A 20,949-nucleotide genomic window follows, 5' to 3' on the forward strand; every position below is an offset into this window, starting at 1 on the left:
GATCTTCCTCTGTCTCTTCTCTCTGTATATCTGACTTTGTAATAAAAATAATAAATAAATCTTTTTTTTTTTTTAAAAAAAAGGGGTCTTGGACTTAGGGTGGGGGAAACTTGAATTACTAAGCTGAGGGTTGTCTTTTTTTTTTTAATTATCAAAGATTGCTATTTATGTTTATTGTGGTTCCTGGCAGGAATTGGAGATAAGAGCAGTTTCTGCTTCATTTGCATTTTGCTAATAAAGGAAACTATTCAGAAAAAGAAACAAAACAAAACCCACAGGGGCCAGTGTTGTGGTGGTTTAGAGTTAAGCCACTGACTTCTGCTCATAATGCCAACACCGCATGTGATCACCAAATCTGGTCCAGGATGCTCCTCTTCCGATCTAAGTTTCCTGCTCATGTGCTGGTGCAAGCAGTGGAACGTGGCCCAAGACTTTGCACCCTGCCACCCACGTGGGACATCTGGATTGAATTTCGGGCTTCTGGTTTCGACCTGGTCCAGCTCTGGCTCTTTTGGTCTTTGGGGGAAGAACTAAAAGTTGGAAGATCTGTCAGTCTCTTCTTTCTCCCTCTATAACTCTGCTTTTCAAATAAGTAAATAAATCTTTAAAAATGCAGCAAAATGAAATCCCGTGTGACTAGGTCTGCAGCGATGAGTCACGAAAGGCTGATTTTGGTACAGGCACATCACCGTGAGCAGAGACCTCTATGGGGAACAAAACCATGCTTCCCTCTAAGCAGCGGCCGTTTTCAACCTAAACGTGACAGACTAGCATGCCGTTTGCATGATGCTCTAATCAAGAGCTAACATTTGCATCAGTGCTTATTTTATCCCTGGTTGAGCTATAAACACACAGCAGAGGCAGTCACTCTACTTCCCCTCCAACTGCACTATGGGCTTTCTCATTTCCGGCTTGAGGCTCTCAGACATGCGCACAGTGACCCATGAGGCGGGATCAGAACACGCTGCCCGTCCTTTCTGCCCCCAGCACTCACCCTGCACTGCTGTTCGTATTCGTTCCTCATTTGCATCAGCCTCTCTTCTTGCAGGAAGAACTCAGCACTGTTGGGGTCAAGGTCACCAAACTAGCAGAGGGAAAAGTCAAAGCTGTCATTCTTCTGGAGTGTCCTTGCACGACCTAAAACTCCTAAAGCCCCAGTTCCTGGCATCCCACCAGTCTCTAGAGTATGAAAGGAATGTGGCATGCTGGAGAGAACATTCTAGAAGGATGAGTCCAAACAAGGCAGGGGTCACTTGGTTCCTGGCCACGGCTTCCCTCATAACCAACACACCAAATGATATCCCTTCAGAAGTTATAGTCCCCTTTAGCCACCCAAAAACTTTCTTGGTAAGAATGTTTTGGGCATTGCTTTCTGCTCTGAAACTACACCTTGAACTGCCTGTTGGGAAATCAGATTTCAAGAGCTTTACCTTTTCTGCTAACACATTTTCCAAACTTCGCTGAAGTTTGTTGGTCAGATTCTCATACTCGGCCAACTTCTCTGCATTCTCCAGCAGCTCATTTTCCAGACGGCTGTTTTCCTGAGGAGGTTGGGGAATGGAATGTGGCACCGATTTAGAAAGAAGCCAACTGTGGTCTCATTTCATATGAAGCACAAATCAGTGTCCCTGATTAAATTCAGTTCCGGTAGACGAGTAGAGACCACAGTAAAATCTAGAAATTCTGCTACCTATCTCATAACCCAAAATTTCTTTTGTTGATTTGGTAGAACTAGGTTATCCAATGTGACAGTTGGGAGGCAGGCTTTGGGCCTACCGGTGGATATGTTGGCTAAGCCACTTTTGTTTTCCATTAGAGAGCGTGGGTTCAATGCTCAGCTCTGCCTGACTCCAGCTTCCGGATAATATGGACCCGGAGGAGGCAGTGAGCAATGACTTAGGTGGAGGGTTCCAACACCCCCAAGCGAGATAGGGACTGAGTTCCCGGCCCCAAGCCATTGTAGTAATTTGGAGATTTAACCTATGGATGAGAACTCTGTCTCCTCTTATTAGCTTTCAAAAACATAAACAAATAAAACAAAGCAAACAAACAAAAAACCCCACAACACTCTAGGGTAGCCACTGGCAGCCATGTGTAGATATTGAACACTTGTGGTATGTCTAGCGCAGGAATCTTCAAAACATTCTTGGAAAGTGAATTTTATGAGAAACTACACATGGATTTTTTTTGCACCAAAATGATCATCTAACTCAATTTTTTCTTAAACTTTTTTGAAATGCCCTCATATAAACTGAGGTATACTGAGAGTGTAAAATACTGGGTTTTTTAATAGTACAAGAACATAAAACAGCTCAGTAATATTTTGATTACAAGTCGAAATGATGTCGTGGAAACACTAGATTAAATAAGTTGAAAATAATCTCACCTGTTCCTTTTTACCTTTTATCACAGGTATTTACAAGTCTGAAATTACAGATGTGGCCTGGATTATATTTCCTTGGGTAACATTACAATAGATTAATGATATAAAAGTATTAAACATAGTATGAAATGAATAAAAAACTGGTACAAACTACTTTGTTCCACTACTAACTGAAATAAAAAAAATGCTATAAAAAGCAGAATAGCTCTAAAATCTGTTTTAATTTGCTGATTTGCTAGGGTGCTTTACATTTAATTTAGACATTTTAGTTATGGATGCAAAAGCTATACTTGTAAGCTGTTTATAATGGTGCATGTTTAAGTTCTTATAATAAAATACCAAGTGAAATTCATAGAAGGCTATTTCTTCTGTCACTGAAATGGGTCTGAGGCGGCTGGAACAAGGCCTACTAGTTAAGAAACTGGGAAGGATGTAGTTAAGAAGCAGGGTGACTGGATTGGACACCTGCCTCTGTTCCCAATGCCACTTCCCACCCTGGAAGGCAGCTGACAATGGCTTGAGGAGCTGGGTCTTGGCCACCCGTATGGAGGACCTGGATTGAGTTCCTGGCTCCAGCCCCGGCTCCCACAGACATCCGGGGCATGATCCAGCAGATGAGTGGTCTTTGTCTCTATTTCTGCCTCTCAAAAACAAAAATTGCACTTGTACACACAGTACACGAAATCTTTAGAAAGATGTCCACCTGCACTGGTTGAACAAAGAAAATCCACCAAATGCCACTTGACATATTTCCTTCTTCAGCGTTAAGCAGGCTGACTGGCAGAACGTCGTTTGTCAGAGACTGTTTTGGCAAAAGCACATACAGTCAGAATAGTCTTAAAATAGATTCTAGTTCACACCCTCACAGAGCAATATGGAATCAAAAAAGAACGTTTTTGAAGCATTTTTCAAGTGCCAACTTCTCCTAAAATGCCAATTCTATAACTAATTGTTGAAAACACAGTAATATGGAATTTCTGTGTATCAGGCCTTATGCTGGCATTGGACCAATCACAGACTTACTGAGTAGAGGAAGGTGTGGCACACCTACCTATGATGTGACGAGCAATGTGCCATCCCCTGGGGAGGAGTAACTGAGATGAAAATGCAATGTGGCCTGCAGATTGCAGAGGGCAGGGCCCCCCAAGATGGAGCTGCTCGCAGGAGCTGAGCCAGAAACACACAGGGGCAGTTGAACCCCCATCTGTGGCCTTGACTGCTACTGTGAGTTTTCATAGGTGTGACTGTCACTGATCCTCAGTACGGTCACTCCGGTGGCCATGGAGAAACAGGAGACATGGAGATAGGACATCTAGAATGTACGTGCATCAGGCGGGATGTCAGGGAGGACTGGGTACCTATGCAGAGGTGGGGAAACGCTGAGGAAGAGGCACAACAGCCCAAAATGCCCAAGCGGCACTCCTGGCCATCAGGAGGACTCAGGTGCATGCGTGACCACTGTAAGTGAGGGTGACCAAGAACTTCAGCTCCTGGGGACGGGAGATCATGTTTAGAGCTGAGGCTGTTGGCTGGTAAGGGGATGACGATTAGCTCCATTTTTGACCTGTCAAGTTCCAAGAAGCTTCCCTTAGAGCAGCCCAGGCAAATGTTTCCCTTGTCCTTAGGGTTTTGCACACACAAGGCACATGCTAGATGACGTGAGCCCTACATCAGTACACAGGGTGGGAACTTTCGTCATCATGACCCCAATTCATACATACATTAGCTAATGGGTCTGAGCAATTTGGTCAGGGTCTGTGCAGCACATGGTGGCACCCAGACCACAACCCAGAGCCGAGAACCCTGCCCCATCTTTTCTGGTGAGAGCCCACCCTGAGGCTGAAGAGGAACGGAAGGATGCAGGGGAGAAAAGGTGCGCTTGTAGGCAGAGGGTGTGGCGGGAAGTGAGGCTTCTGCCATGAAGAAAAAGGCAATTGGAGACCTCACAGCGAGGTGAGGGTGTCAGCCAGTGCCACACAGCCCTGAGGACCCCATGCAACTGCAGCAGGCGACAAGGGAAGGATTCGTGGCTCTGCAGCACTGCCGGCCCATCCAAAGCCTGGGTGTGCCGGTGGATGCAGAGGCCAGCAGAGGCCCTCTTCACCCAGCAGGGCAAACAGCAGCTGGGCCTGAACCTTGCCCTGGGCGTCGTCCCAGCAGGGGACACAGACCACGGAGGCCACAAGATGATTACCTTTAAAGAGAGCGCGAGGCGGTCCCGGACGTAGCTCTCTTCTGTCTTCGCCTTCTCAATCTCCTGCTCAAGTTCTACGCGCTGCTTGCCCACCTGCTGCAGGATCTGCTCCCTCTCTCTCCGCAGTTCATTCTTTAAAGCGGTTATGCGCTCCTTGTACTCTTCATCCAGTTTCCTGCAGGAAGGAAAAGTTGGCAAGAAGCCATCAGACCCCTCAGGGGTTCCCTACGAGAGGCTGCCAAATAAAAGAAACCCAGTCAAGGAGACAGCACTTGTGCCAATCCTAGGTGTGGCCAAGCAGGCTGAGCGCCCCCTGCCGTTCTGGCCCTGCAGCTGCAGGCACCTCTGCAATGAGCTGGGGTGGCGAGGGGAGGACTTGCTCTATGGATGGTGTCCCACCTGAGGTTGTACTCATTCCTCCTCTCGATGGCCGCATGGTGATCGTCCACCTCTGAGGCCATCAGGGATTTGAGTTTTTCAGCCTTGTCCAGGTCTGACCGCAGCTTTTCTTTCTCTCTCATCACTTGATCCACTCGTTCTCTAGAATTAGCAATAAACAGTGTCAACAGGCAACCCATTTTTAAGTAACAAGGTGACTTTACAGGACTCTCCCTGGCTTACTTCAGGGTAAAACTTAAAACCAAGAAAACCCTAAATGCTCCCCAAGCAATAGGTCCTTCCCCACCTGCGAGCCACCATAAGCTCCACCTCGCTTTCCTACAGTGGCAGGAAGGTCCATGGGCACATGAGACAAGATGAGGCACATTTGCATCCAGAATGGCAAGACAGCAGAAGGGAGTCTACTGCAGGCATTTGATGGACTTGATGGGCAGGCCAATACGTTCAACTCACAGCAAATGCCGGATCTCGGCCTTGAAGCTGGCTAGGGCTGCCTGGTGGATGCCATTCTTGGTGACCAGAAGCTCATTCTCAAGAGCCAGTGTCAGTTCTGTCAGGTTGACGTTGCCATCCAGGCTGAAATCTAAAGCCTAAAATACAGAAGGCAAGTTCAAGAACAGGTGCAAGTCCTGTCTTTCACAAGTGGAAAATGTGACGGTTACACCAACCCAAAGAACACAGTGAAGTCTAGAAGCAGGTGTTAACACAGCCCCCCCAAGACTGCTGGAGAACCGTCTTCATTCTCGAATTTCACAAAGTTCTCCCCCAAAAATGTGTAATACGGGGAATTATTTTTTAAAAATAGCATCTGGCACTGACACTCAACACAATGGTGTGATTGTAGCCTAAAAGTAGAAAAAGGACATTTGCCATGTCACTAACAGCAGACTTAAAAACAGGGAAGGTAATTAGCAACAGGTGACTCACTCAAGGAGGTAGGAAAAGTGACTCAACTCTTAGTTCTGAGAGCTTGCGACTGGAAACATCATTAAAAGCAAATCCAGTCACATAGCTCCAAGACAAGTGGGAGATTTCCCACCCTTGCCCAGTGTGTCATTGTCTCCTCCTACAGAAGTGGCCAGACCTTCAGGATCTCCTGGCTGTTCTCAATGCCCTCCTCCTGCCAGGTGTCCAGGATGCGCTCCACAGAGGCCTGGCCCATCCCATCATCCCAGCACGAAAAGACCCGGAAGCCAATGGTGCCGGCCATCACGGACGGGGCTGTGGTGCGGCGTCCACTCTCATCAAAGGACTGCAAAGAAGAGAGGACCTTGAGTGAGCTGAGCTGGACTCTTGGAATGTCAACAGGACCAAACATGGCAGCTGTGACCACAATGGGCACTACCAACCCACACCACCAGAAAGATCACATGGCTACCCCCCTTTGATCTCTGGTCCCAAACCAGTCAAGGCTATGAAGCTTATCAGAAATGACTATTTTGTTGGCAAGATCTTTGACATACATGTGACTTGGTTGAATCTTGTGTGTGTCTGACATTAAGTGATGAATTTGGTGGATATGATTCCAGTGGGGTCCATCTTTGACAGCCACTTTGTGTACATTTTTACCTGCATGGAGAGGTGCCTCTTCAGTTGTCTGTACGGAGTGGATGCAGATGGCGTGAGGGACTTCCCATGCTTGAACAACCCACAGAAGAAGTCTTCCACACTCATCGTACCATCAGGATCAAGGTTATGGAACACTTCCTCCAGTGTCTGGTAAAGAGCGACCAGGCATTATAAAGACTTTACCCAAGGGCCAAAGCATACTTTGGCCAATGAGTCAACCACGTGACTTATTTTCCTGGGTTTTGAAAATTTCGCTATAAAGACTATGCACCTCCTTGCAAATGGCCACAGTTTGTTCCAGGAATTACTTTTGGATAAAAATTCAGGTTTGGCCGATAGTTCCTGGCAAAAACAACCCAAGGAGCTGCACACTGCACTGGTTTACCTTTTAGGAAGCTGAGCTGAGTTTTAGGACTCAACCACTACTGCTGAAAACCCGTTACCACAGAACTATTCTACAGGTTGTCCAGCGGTACCCTGTGGTTACCCAGATAAGTGAGCCTGCAAGTCCCCTTCCTCAGAAGCTTCTGATGGTAAATTTCTTTCTTGTTCAGGAAAATAATGCCACTTCCCCCAGGCAAGCAGTCAGTCAGTTCCATTGTCATCAGAGATTCCCAATGCTACAACTCTAGTCCAAGCCTCCCACTTTGCCTAATCCTTCGTTTCAGCTCTTTGAAAGATGCCCTTGGAATAACACACCACCTTGTGTCACAGCTGTTGTTGAGCTCATCCTGCAGGATATATTCCTTTTTCAGAAGGATACAGCTCAGAGTTGAACATCCATTTAAGAGTCTTCTGGACGCTCTTTCCAGATTCTTCTTTGTATGTCCAGATCATCCCTCTGACCTTTTTCTATTTCCCCATGATCAGAAGATGGCCACGGTGCCTGGCTGTTCTCCCTAACCCAAGATACTACCAAAGCAGCTCAGCTCATTCCAGGCAGGTGTGTCTTCCCCATAAATTCTCAAGTCAGCCAGAGGACCCAGGGATGACCTTAAGGTCTCCTCCCTAAGAATCAAAGCTTATCAGCTTGGTCTTCAAGAAAACCCACCAATAAAACTCCACTCAACTCCTGAATTATTTCTTGTTCCAGGACTTCCCACTTTCCCCTCTGTGAGTGATACCCGCCCCCAGATGTAGGTGACATCGTGACTGCAGGGAGCTGGCATCTGATGGCCACCTGGAGAAACACAGTCAGCACAGTGTTAGGCATGTGCCAAGAGCTCAAGATGTGCCAACCACTGTGGTCCTCCCCTGCCAACCCAGTGCCAGCTCCTCAAAGGCAAATATGTAGTAATAACTTCCCAGGAAAAAGAAAATGGAGTCTCCCCAACATGCCTCAGGAAGCTGGCAGGGCAGATCCAAGCATGCAGCCAGCTCAGCCTGTCTCATCGGCTCAGCCTGTGTCGTGGGCTCAGCCTGTCTCGTGAGCTCAGCCTGTCTCGTCGGCTCAGCCTGTCTCGTGGGCTCAGCCTGTCTCGTCGGCTCAGCCTGTCTCGTCGGCTCAGCCTGTCTCGTGGGCTCAGCCTGTCTCATCACCTCAGCCTGTCTCATCACCTCAGCCTGTCTTGTCGGCTCAGCCTGTCTCGTGGGCTCAGCCTGTATCGTGGGCTCAGCCTGTATCGTGGGCTCAGCCTGTCTCATCGGCTCAGCCTGTATCGTCACCTCAGCCTGTCTCATCAGCTCAGCCTGTCTCGTCGGCTTAGCCTGTATCTTGGCCTCAGCCTGTATTGTGGCCTCAGCCTGTCTCGTCGGCTCAGCCTGTCTCGTGGGCTCAGCCTGTCTCGTCGGCTCAGCCTGTATTGTGGCCTCAGCCTGTGTCGTGGGCTCAGCCTGTGTCGTGGGCTCAGCCTGTGTCGTCGGCTCAGCCTGTGTCGTCGGCTCAGCCTGTATTGTGGCCTCATCCTGTATCGTCGGCTCAGCCTGTATTGTCGGCTCAGCCTATATCGTGGGCTCAGCCTCTATTGCCCCTGAATAGCAGCACACTGCAGGGCTTACCTCTGCATCGACCTGCTGTAAGCCATACTGCTCGCAGATGGAGACCAGCTTCTTGCGGTTCAGGTGACCATCGCGGGTAATCCCCAAGTCCTCGCAAACCTCTTGCAGTTTCTCTTCTATCCAGTCTTGGGGCGGGCAAGACCCGCTCTGTGAGGCATTCAGATCGTCAGGGTTCCAAAACCTTAGCTGGCCTGAAAGAAGAGCCACTGTTGTGTGGTCGCCAGAGATCAGAGAGAGGGTGCCTGTTCCAATGACAAATGTGCCTTTGGAAAGAAACTAACCGAAACACAGGCAGGAAAGGCCGACTCCATTTTCCTAAGGTCTCCAAGAACCGTTAAAATAGAGCCTCCAGCTATTGGGCTGCAGGTTTCTGTGTCCTGGCAGTCACATCTGCATGAGAACCCCATTTCCTGGGGACCACCCTGCACCCGGTTCTAGCCTGATTTAACTCCAGCTGAAGCCATGATCAGCCTAGACTGTTCCAGATTGTAAGAGAAGGTGTCTGGAGCGTCATTCCCAAGCCGATCTCAACCACTGCTCCCTCTCTCCACTTTCTAGTTCGAATACAAAAGCACCTTTTACTTAAAAACAATTTTATATTGGAAAACTTGCCTGCCTCCAAAGCTGTATCTGACCTTAGAAAATCCAACAGACCAACATGAAAGGTTACAAACCACAAGGTCTTGATGACCCATACACTAATGACAAGTTCCATTTGAAGACTTAAGCATCAACTAACATGTTTAAGAAGATTCCTTAGGTATCTTTCTTACAAGTTCCCACTGGTATGGCATGCACTTACATATCTAGGATTCTCTGAGGACATTAATTAAGCATGAGAGAATTACTGGCATAATGCACTGCCTGGAAGCAGCCCATAGGCGTGAGAGGACTGCTCAGTGCTTTCCAACTATTTAGGGACAGAAAAGCAGTCCTTACTGCTGCTGTGCTGTCTTCACATCTCAGCCCAGCGAGACCATCAGCAGAGCCACAGTGCCCTCTGGTGGCCAGCAGGTCAACGTATTCCAACGCTGCTTAAATACACCTGCTGGGCACTTGGCAAAGGGTTTTCACAGGTATCCTTTCAGGGCTGCTGGCAAATTAATTTGAAAGTCTGTATCAGAGGGCCATTAGCCAACAAATGAAATCCTATAGCTTAGGTGTCATCTCGCTTATGTCAAGATGCAAGGACTGTACCGCTAGCAACTGAAGGGGTGAGTTTTGTTGCGGCCTCCAGCAAAGGAGACCCAGAAAGGTGGGGTGTGGAGAGTATCCCATGAATGGCAGTAGAACCCCTTTCCCTCTGCGGGTCCCGACACTTGATAGGCTCTTACCTTCAGCTTCATACTCCTCACCGCCTTGCGGCTTCCAGTGCTGGGGAAGGCAAGAGAAGATTCGTGAATTACAGAACTCAAGAGACAAACCAGGCCTACGCCGACCACTCTTCACAGCTCATCATCCAGGGGAGTGGCATGCTTCTGGCATCTTCCAGTGTTCTCCTCGGAGTGGGGTCTTTTTGATTAAGCAGCCAAATTCCGGACTGTTCTACCTTTCCCCGCCCCTCCATCTGTGAGGTCACGCCATAGCAACACTGACCAAAGCCCCATTAAGACAACCTGCAGTGGTTTGGGATGCTATGAGTAGCTCAATCAGATACTTCAGACTTGGTCAATCACGGTGATCTTCCTGGAAGCAGCAATGAGGCCCTGACCAGCCTGGTGGGCGTGTGGCAGAGAGGGGCAACCCAGAACATGGAGGTGAGGAAACTTCACTTACATAAAACAAACATTACCAGTAAATATACGATATAGGGACAGTAGTGAAGTTTGTCTGAATTAGATCATTTTGCTCCCCTCTGCTACATCTCTCATTGGGTCTTCCCCCAGGTCACGGACGGTGGTGCATACGTGATACAACCCTCCACAAGTCAGAAGGGACAGATCTGCCTCCAGCAGCGGCAACAGGCACGTGGGCAGCTCCTCAGGCTGTCCCGCCAGTCAGCTTTACCCGGAACACCCATTTGTGCCCGGAGGTTCTATAACCATCCAAAAAAATCCACTGGGAAAAGGCAGATCCTAAAATCAGGACTGCTGTTCTTATCCCAATTACGCTATGCCAAGAATGAAGGTGCCACTGGCGACATCCCCAGCCTGGGGATCCCTGAGATGGCTGAACTGGGCAAGACAGCTGCAGCTTCGCGCATTCCAATCAACTTCACCACAAAGCAGGCCCAGCTCGCTCCTGGCTTCAGAGCTCAGATTCCTCCAGGCCTGGGTCTGCCTCCAGCAATTTCACAGGCTAAGCTTGGGAAGATGCTGAAAACAACTATTAGGAGGATGCTTCAAAAAGTCCTGGGAAAAGTGGAATCAAAAGGTAAGTCTAGGGCAGACATTTGGCCCAGTAGTTGTAATACCAATGGAGCTGCCAACATCTGGTATTAGAACGTCAAGTTCAAGCCCCAGCTCTGCGTTGAACTCCAGCTTCCTGCTAACAAGCACCAGGAGAGGAATCAGGGGGTGGCTCAAGTACTCGGGTCAAGGATCCCCAGTTAGTGCCATGGATGTTCCACTTCCAATCCAGCTCCCTAGGAAAGCAGTAGGGAATGGTGCAAGGTTTTGGACCGCAGCCCCAACATGGGAGACCTAAAAAAAAGCTCTTGGCTCCCAGTTTTGAAGCACCCAAACTCTAACCAATGCAGCCATTTGGGGAGTGAACCAGGGGATGGAAGATGGATCTCTCCTCTCTCTCCCTAGGATTCTGACTTTCAAGTAAAAATAATAAATCTTAAAAAAAGGGAGGGGGTAGGGCCCGGCGGCATGGCCTAGCGGCTAAAGTCCTCACCTTGAATGCCCCGGGATCCCATATGGGCGCCAGTTCTAATCCTGGCAGCTCCACTTCCCATCCAGCTCCCTGCTTGTGGCCTGGGAAAGCAGTCGAGGATGGCCCAATGCATTGGGACCCTGCACCCACGTGGGAGACCCAGAAGAAGTTCCTGGTTCCCAGCTTCGGATCGGCGTAGCACCGGCCGTTGCGGCTCACTTGGGGAGTGAATCATCGGATGGAAGATCTTCCTCTCTGTCTCTCTTCCTCCCTGTATATCTGACTTCATAATAAAATAAATAAATCTTTAAAAAAGGGGGGGGGTAGAGGTCATTGTGCGATCTGTACTCCCCATATTCTTTATCCAACAGAACAAAATTACTTAAATGCTCATCCTACTCTGGGCTCCATACTTTTAAAAACTCCTTACCCAGCATATAAACTGAAAACACGTTAGAATTAAAGCCATTCAATCCACCTATAGCTAACAAAACTGGGCGTAGTGGTCTACCTAATAATGTTGGTCAAGGCCATCCCAGGGCCTGACATGATGGCTTAATTGCTAAATCCTCACCTTGCAAGTGCTGGGATCCCATGTGGGTGCCGCTTCGTGTCCTGGCTGCCCCACTTCCCATCCAGCTTCCTGCTTATAGCCTGGGAAAGCAGTGGAAGATGACCCCAAGTCTTGAGCCCTTGCACCCACATGGGAGACCAGGAGGAAGCTCCTAGCTCCTGGCTTCAGATTGGCTTGGCTCTGGCCATTGCAGCCATTTGGAGAGAGAACCAGCGGATGAAGGATCTTTCTGTCTCTCCTCTCTTTGGGTCTGATCTATCTTTCTAATAAGAATAAAAAAAAAAAATCTTAAAAAAAAAAGAAGTAACAAGCAGATCACAAGCAGGCCATGGTTTCTGAGAAGAGCACCTAGCAGGTGCAGGCACGTACGTTCCCACCAGCTCCAGAGCAGACAGACAGCCCAGCTGGGCCTCACAGGAGTGACAGCACAGCTTGCACATCTCCATAAATCCCTGAGGCTCCAGCTGTATGCAGCTACATGGAATTTATAACGTACATGTGGTCATTGACGTGATTTGTTTTCACCATTTATTCATTTCTTTATTTGAAGAAGAGAGATGAAGAGAGGGAGGTATCTTCTATCCTCTGGTGCGGTCCCCAAATGGCTTCAACATCTAGAACTCTGTCAAGCCAAAGCCAGGAGCCTGGAACCCTGGAACTCTGTCTAGGTGTCCCATGTGGCTGGCAGGGATCCAAGCACTTGGGTCATCTGCCGCGGCTTTCCCAGGTGTGCCAACAAGGAGCTAGATCGGGAAATGCAGCGTCACAGGCAGCAACGTAACCTGATGCGTCCCAACACCAACTGCTCTCATTTTGAAAGTCAGCAATGAGTTTGAGAGCCAGGGCAGTACCTCCTGGGTGCCCACTTGCTCCAGCACTCACCCCTAATGAGAGACCCAGAGCTGACCTGCAGCCAGCCTCAGAGGCCACACTTCCAAAGGTGGATTCAGACTTGAGCAAGTTTCTTGGCTTCTTTGGCCTCAGTTTCTACACCTATCAAATGGGCATGCAGTAACACGAATTTCACAGTTAGGGGTCACATGCTGAGGCACATAATAAGCACCACACTGTGTGATTACTTTTATTGGACAAATATTTATATAACACATATTCAACTTACACAATTTCTTCATTTTGCTTTTTGAAACTGAAAGCTTAAATCTGGGTAGGCATGAAGAGGCATCTATTGTTCATATAGGTTTGTAAGAAAAATGTGCAAGTCTGTAGCACAGACATTAGAACACATACGATTTATGTGAAGTTCAGCACAATTAAATACAGGGGACCAACTTAAGGAAGCACAGACCAAACCAAGGACTCATGGTGCACCTGCTGAATTAGCAAGGGGATTTAACTCTTATGACCACTGAGACTGTGGCTGAAAATAGGTCTGTTCCATGCTTCTGTGCAAATAGATGGCTTTTTAAAAAAATGACTTTATGAACCAAAAACAGACAAAATTGCTACATCCAATAATTTCACTTGATACTTGAATGGGAGAAAATCAAAGAAGGTTGGGGGGAGACATACGCATAAAAAGGTACACTGCAGCACAATAAAATACTACAAACAACCCCAATATTTACAATGGGGCATCAAACCTTAGGTACATCCTAACATAGTCATTCAAAACATAGCCAAAAAAACCTTGGAGAAACACAGGAAAATAGCTCATGAGACGTTAAATTAAAGACCATCATGAAAATGCAATTTGCACTATGGTCTATTATCGCTGGCAAAAACATTTATATAATGAGACAAAGACTGGAAGGAAACAGAGATCATAAAAACATTCTGGCTGAGGCGCTATGGGAACCCATTTTCTTTTTATTTCCTCTACAGTTATAACAAGCGTTTCTTGTGTGACTGAGACCGGCATTTCTATTTCTAAGGCCTTGGCCACTTCTTCCGCCCACCTCTTCTCCAGTGCTCAGCACGTTAATATCCAGGACTGGGGGAGGTGGAGGTTGGTAACGGAGAGAAACAAGAGGCTCTTTCTTTGGGGATAATCATTTTGCAGTGTTCAAGGAGACCGCTAAGTGGGCAAGCTCAGGCACTGCATGGGCAGGTGAGTGCAGCTGGTACCCATATCCGCTCAACATTGACTGGAGTTGACTAGAGACCCCGAGACCAGGCCTGCGGATGGAAATAGTCCCACGCAACAAAGCCAGGCTCAGCCCAGTCTTATAAGCCCCGGGCAGTGCCTCATACAGCCCAGTGGGGGTGGCCTGGGCATGATCTAAATCTTGCAGGGACAACGCTTGCCTGGTCATTCTTCAGGAGACACAGGACCTGCCAGGACACAAGCCTATGCTGATGGCCGCATTCTCATTCCCAAAGCCTTCCTCAGGAGATGGCACTCATCACCCAGACTTGAGCAAGGCTGCCTTGGCCCTCACCTCCACTAATGGTCTGTGCTTTTAATCAAAGGGAGAGAAACCTCCCCTTGGCAGCTCAATGTTTGCTAGGAAATTCCAATTTCAGGGATGGGGGTGGGAAGTGTAGTTCATTCACAGTTCATTTATTTTTCTCTCTCCCTGCCTGGAGCCAGTGGTTCTAATTAAAAATCTGGGGGAGGGGGAGGGGCGGCAGGTTAGGAGGACTGCGGATGACATCATCCAGCTGCTGGAGCACCACCAGAGAGAAGAGGCGTCACCCAGAACAGGGCCCTGCACCCTGCAAGCTGGCAGGTGCTCTCCCCTCTGAACTGTCAGGAGCACCAGAAGGAACAGAACCACCAAAATCATGGCACGCTTGGGAGAAGCACAGGCATGATAAGACGAGATTTCCCTTGAAATCATACACAGCCTCTCACTGGAGAAAAAGCAGGTATGAATGCGTTCCGTCACTTCCGTGGGCTTCAGCTACTCTCTGACTCTGACCAGCCTCTGATTGGTCTCCTATCGACCAAGGGGTCCATGCCTGGCTTTCACAGATATAAGTGAGAAAAGCAGATGCCAAACAAGGTTCTCTAGTCAGCAGATTCAGAAAAATCATCTTAAATGCTAAAACCTTGTGGCCACGGTGAGTAGGAGGCTTTGTGTAGAGAAACTCTGGATCCGGGCCGGACAAATCCAGGTCTGGGACAGCAAGTAACTGCCACTTGCATGTAAACCCCCCGACCAATAGAAGCCCATCCGGCCATCAGAAATTCCCTGAAGAGCACAACAGCACCAAACAATCAAAAAGAAAGGTCATGGGAACCACCGACCAATCAGGAACCTGGACATGCGCTGAACACGCGCCTCTCAGCCCCAATGTCAAACTAGAAGAACCCTCACTTCTGACTCCTCCGGGAGCTGGCGAATGAAGCCATACCTCCCAGCTCCTTGCTCTGCAACAAACACCCACTTTTCTCCACCCCCTGAAAGGGCTAAGTAGGCCCAGGTTTGGGGGTTCTACAGCACTAACTAGTTAGAGCTGTGGTCATTTGGTCACTGGAGACACAAGATGACAGGGTGGATAAGGGATTGGTAGAGAGGCTGCCCAGGAGCAGTCTGGCTCTGCCACCTCTGTGAGCCTTTAGCACTGTCCCCTGCATGGTGGGGACCTACCCCTACCTACCCGATGGTGGTGGGAGGACACCCTGGCCCTGAGGAAATGTCAGTGATTGCCATTACCTTGGAACAATGATGAGGTCAGAGGTTTATACTCTTAGATGCCAATTTTAGCTCCTCCACTTACTGGCTGTGTGAGCTCCAGGGAGTTACTTAACCTTTCTGTGCTTCTGTTTCGTCCTGGGTCACAGAACACTGACACCTACTGTTAGGATATGCTTCCTGTCTGGGAAGCTCTCAGGACAGTGCCTCCTAGAACTCAAGCACCAGGGGCGTGTTAAAACCAAAGGGAAATGCACTCTGCCTACCAGATGGTTCTGCCGAACAAGAACCAGAGCAGGAGCAACAAACAGCAGGGGTTGGGGGGTAGGATAGAACCAGGTCAGCCATAAGACCAAGCCCGCAGGAGACTTGAAAACGAATGGCTCTGAAGTCACAACATCGACACATGTCTGCACACCATGCCAGAAACTCATAATGCTTATTCATCAGCCACACCCAAAAACTGGGAGGCCCCCTAAGCTGCAGCTCTCAGCTCAGGAACTGCGACAAAGCATCGAACTGTGAGTCCAGCTAGAAGCAGGGCTTGCCCTGGGACCATACCTCCTGCACACAGTGGCCCCACAGCTGGCAAAGGTTGCCCTGGGTCTCCTTACCACGACCAGGGCAATGCCCTATAGCCCCATGGACAGCAGCACTAACAGAGGGGGTCAGAGGTTGCCTGCCAAAGCGGTTGCTGCAGAAGGCAGTTGCCCCAACCCCTTGCCACCACTCCTTCAGACAGACAAGGGGGCCCTGTCAGTATCACGATGGCCATTGTGGCAGGCTCCAGGGTCATGCTACAGCTGGACAGGAGTGTCCCATACACATGGGCTATGTAGGCGACACATGGTCCAGGAATGTTTTCTTGGCTGAGACACCTGCTCAGCAGTGCTGCAGAGCAGATGGCCCCAGGCGCCTGGTGCCCCCAGCTTCTAGTGCAGGGGGCTGGGGCCAGGGCCAGGATCTGCAGCCTGCGGGGGCCCATGCAGCTCCAGGGCCACAACAGTCCAGCTCCCGCCCACACTAGCCATCTGCTGCAGTGAGGACCTTTGTGCCCACATAGTGTACGGCTAATTAAACTGATTACAGGGGAACATGCGAGGCGCTGTCTCCCAGCACCGGCTGCCGCTCCTGCTGCAGGGCTGCCCTCAGCAACCTCACAGCCCGAAGCAGATTTTTAAAAATCTTTTTAAAGGGAAGAGCTTCATATCCTGCAGCTCACAACAAACTTGGACTTCAGTATGTACTGCAAATGGACAACACACTTAGCTACACACAGCAAGTGCTGGAGGGACCAGAGGAGCTGGTGTACGGGGGGTGGTTATGGATCCTAACTTCAGGGTTTGGAAAAACACAGCATTTCAGGTCAAGTGCACTCAGAGCCCTTCACATTTAGGAAGCTGGGGTTCTGGGCTGGGCACTGGGGACGAAGCGTGCTGGGAGGGCTGCAGCTGGTCTCTGCAAGAACATGTTTCCCACATTGCAGGCTACAAGGCAGATGTGGGAGACCAGGATGACAGCTCAGCTCCCAGCCTCTTGCTGCTGATACCATGGACCAGCTGATCCAGCCACAGCAGGGCTGCCAGAGTTAGAATGCAAATCAGTACCTGTATCTTTAAAAGCAATTCAATGCTACAAGTGTCTGCTGGGGGCACCAGGAATTGTTGCATGGTTTTAAAATGCTCAGGCATCTTGAGGAGCCTGACTCCACTGCCAACCAGCTTCCCTACAGCTAGAGTGAAACCAAACTGAGTTTCTATATTGGAGCCTTAAATCTCGTCTCATCCACAGGTTGCGGTAGTGTTGGTTTCCAGGACTTTATGGTTTTTAAAAAAAGAAGAAACAAATCCCTCTTACTCAGCAGAGTTGCTCCAGGGATCATGAATATTCAATATCTATATGAAACACAGTCAGAAAATGTGACCGTCTTCATGAAGATCACCTTGGTCACTCTTGGTTTGTTTTAGTTTCTATTTAGAAAATGAACAGAGACGGTGTATCTGGAAGGAGATGAGGGCAGGGCCTGGACTCCAAGACACCTCCTTCTGGGATGAGGTGAGGAAGCCTCATAGGCCACGGAACAGCTGTGCTGGGACAGAGCCACGGAACCAGCTCTAAAGGGGCTCCCTGCCATCCCTTTTCTGGCACCGTCAGCACTCCCCAGCCGAGTGAACGTTTCAGCACTGGGAAGAGCCAGGTGGATCTGACAAGACCTAAGACATCTGAGGGCAAAGATGTAATGCTGCTGATCTGGCCTGATGACCTGGTATCATCTGCCCGGCATAGAAGGCCTTGGAAGGAGACTGCTTTGTCCAAGACTGGAACAGGAACAGGAAAGCAGGAACATCCCAGCCGCAACGGGTGCAGCAGAATGTGCTGGGGAAGGCAGTGGAGGGTGGGCCTAGTGCTGGGCCCCTAACCCACATGGGAGACCAGAAGCAGCTCCCGGCTTTGAAGCAGTCTCAGCTCCAGCCATTATGGCCATCTGGGGAATGAACAAGGGGATGGAAGATCTCCCTCTGTCTCTCCTTTTTCACTCTTTCAAACATGCAAATAAATATGTATTTTTTTAAAGGTCTCAGCAGGACTTCTCTCGGTTATCAAGAAGTTTGCTCTGAATTCAATATTGACTCTATATAATAGACAGGAATTATTCATCAACTTTAACTGCCAAGAGATGCATATATGATAACGAACAGAAGGGGAAGATAAGTCGGTTTCACACTTCCTGAAGAAGTTTGAGTGTTGTAGGTTACTAAAATCAGTTCTTTGTTTTTAGGATTTTTAAGTGCTTAAGCAACTACTTCCCCCACCCCCCATACAGTCCCAGCACAAAGCTGAATTTGCCTGTCTATCCTTGGGCGAAGGCAACAATCATCCTTAACTTTTCCCTCAGGTGCTCGCTCAAGTTGCAAGGTGCATGCCAGTGGTTTTGGCTTACGAGACCATAGTCTACGGTTGAAGAAATCCTTGTTCAACACCCCCACCCTCCCGCCCATGCTTTTGATCAGGATCTCACAAGACCCGATTTATTCCCTATGGAAGAAGCCAGCTAACAAGGCGGTCCCTGTTCCCAACCGGGGCAGAAAGCACAGCAGCCTGTCCCAATTGTGGTTCACCACACAACCCTCCTAGCAGGTCTGAATAATAGAGAACAGAATTCAGAATTTATTTGGTGGGTTTTTTTTCCTCCCCTTCCACCTACCCTCAGTAGACAAAGAATCATAAAACTCAAGGTCAGCTCAGCAGCTCCCACACCGGAAAGGAAATCAAAATTTATTCTTCAAGTCTAAAAGTCTCCTTTCTGTTCTTACTGAGCTCAGGCACAGTCGTCACTGAAACCCTCTGGTCAATCCTGGCTCAGGCTGGAATCAAGATTGTGCATTTGGACTGATTTGGAACAGAATGTCCAATTGAACTGAGTCAAGTGAAAAGTGATTCCTGGAGGAAGAAAAAAAAGCATCGCCACGTGCCTTCCAGTGTCACCCTGAGCTTGCCGGCCAAGCAGCACAGGTTGCAGCCGCTGCTGGGTGGAGCAGTCCCCTGGGCTCCCGTTCACTCTGCTCTTGCTTTCCCAAATGAAAGCAGGAAGTTCACCATTTAGTGCTGAAAACTGGGCAGGTCTTTCCCTCCAGAGTGGCTTCATGGCTCTGCAAACTGACCCTGCCAGGGGAGACCACTTAGTGGCTCAATTTGATGTGTTCTTTTGCAGCGGGAAAGGGCTACATTGCTCTAAGTTGTAGGGGGAAGAGGAGATAGAATGGCAACTCCTGGATGGTGGCTCAGACGGCTGCTACCACACCATGACAACGGTTGGGTTCTCAGCTATGGCACTGCATCCTAGGAGTGTGTAGCCAACTGTCACCAGATGAGCTCATGGCTAAGGCAGGCTCTCTAACACTGGCTTTTTTATTTTTTAAGATTCATTCATTTTATTGGAAAGGCAGATATACAGAGAGGAGGAGAGACAAAGAGGAAGATCTTCCATCTGATGGTTCACTCCCCAAGCACATGCAACAGCTGGAGCTGAGCCAGTCCAAAGCCAGGAGCTTCTTCCAGGTCTCCCATGCGGGTACAGCGTCCCAAAGCTTTGGACCATCCTCAACTGCATTCCCAGGCCACAGGCAGGGAGCTAGATGGGAAGCGGGACCGCCGGGATTAGAACTGGCACCCATATGGGATGCCAGAGCGTTCAAGGTGAGGACTTTAACTGCTATGCTATTGCGCCGGGCCCCTAATGCTGGCTTTATATGAATAAGTCTGAGAAATAAAGAAAACACAGAAAGCTATCCAGCAATCCATCCAAGAACTCCTATGCATTAATGGGGTTGGGAAGGATCCAATGCCACACAGGACCTGGTGACTCTGAGACAAAGTAAGACAAAGTAAGAGCCCAAGGAAAGGGCTGCAGCCAAGAGGGCCTCAAAAGAGAAGGTGTCCTGGGTCTCCTCTGACATGTCCAGACAGCTTCAGTAGAAGGAGTTTATAGAACAAGTCCATGTGGTCTAGCAAGTGAGCTTCTGGTCAACTGATCCACCCTGAATTTCTAAGGTTAATACTGCCACTGGGCAGGAAACAGGAAGTCTGCTTTGTCAAGATGGTATGTGACAAAAGTGACGGTGCACCAGCAGACTATACACAGAGAAAATAACTGGTACACTCGTCAAAGTTGAGCTTCATCTTCTTAACTGCTGATAGAATTACTAAAACGTGTTAGCTGGGCAGCCATTAGGCCTACAAGTTAAGACGCCTGTGCTCCACAGAGAACATCTGGACTTAATTCCTGACTCCAGGTCTTTGCTGAATGCGGGCCCTGGGAGGCAGGAGTGAGGACTCAAGTGATCGGGTCCCTGCCACCCTGGGGGAGATGTGCATTGAGTTCCTGGCCCTAGCTTCAGCTTTAGCCAAGCCCTGACTGGCGCAGGAATTTGAGGACTGATCTGCAGATGGGAATGCTCTCTCCCTGTCTCATCTTTCCTTCCCTCCTCCTCTCTTCTTCTCCCTTTCCCTCTCTCTGCTTGTTTCTTTCTGTCTCTGCCTCTCTCTTTCAAAAAAAAAAATCACAAATGAAATTATTAATTTGTTAGCTATACATTAACAAATTGATAGGATCAATTCCGCTTACAGAACATTTCCTTTTTAGGTAGGTAAGCAGCTGGATGAGCTTGGGTTTGAGTCTACTTATGGCAAGCAAATAGGCCACGGCTTACAAAAAATAGGCTATCCCTTACTGCTACAGCTGTTCTGGCCTGGGCTGGGATGAAGCATCCAAGGCGAGCCCCACTGAGAACAGAGATCCACCCAAGTCGCATGCCTGGTGTTGCCCTCTATTCGCATTTCTTACTGGTTACAGAGAGGTGCACACGAGGGCGCCCACATAGAGCATCGAGGGGTTGCATCGCAGGCGCCTGGA

General features: G+C 48.9%; 1 protein-coding gene across 5 annotated transcripts in view; it reads right to left on the minus strand.

Annotated features, from left to right (window-relative positions):
- The window catches only part of NIN (ninein), a 96,733-nt gene that overhangs the window by 36,925 nt on the left and 38,859 nt on the right, over positions 1 to 20,949 (minus strand). For all 5 annotated transcript variants that reach the window (XM_058666396.1, XM_058666395.1, XM_058666392.1 and 2 more), the window contains exons 5-13: positions 9,878 to 9,917; positions 8,544 to 8,734; positions 6,546 to 6,692; positions 6,061 to 6,228; positions 5,430 to 5,566; positions 4,977 to 5,117; positions 4,578 to 4,752; positions 1,431 to 1,541; positions 995 to 1,084 (exon numbers count right to left, since the gene is read on the minus strand). In XM_058666396.1, coding sequence (XP_058522379.1) covers positions 995 to 1,084; positions 1,431 to 1,541; positions 4,578 to 4,752; positions 4,977 to 5,117; positions 5,430 to 5,566; positions 6,061 to 6,228; positions 6,546 to 6,692; positions 8,544 to 8,734; positions 9,878 to 9,917 — 1,200 coding nt within the window. The remainder of the gene's footprint in view (positions 1 to 994; positions 1,085 to 1,430; positions 1,542 to 4,577; positions 4,753 to 4,976; positions 5,118 to 5,429; positions 5,567 to 6,060; positions 6,229 to 6,545; positions 6,693 to 8,543; positions 8,735 to 9,877; positions 9,918 to 20,949) is intronic.

This window comes from Ochotona princeps, chromosome 6 (genome assembly GCF_030435755.1).
Source record: "Ochotona princeps isolate mOchPri1 chromosome 6, mOchPri1.hap1, whole genome shotgun sequence".
NCBI lineage: Eukaryota > Metazoa > Chordata > Mammalia > Lagomorpha > Ochotonidae > Ochotona > Ochotona princeps.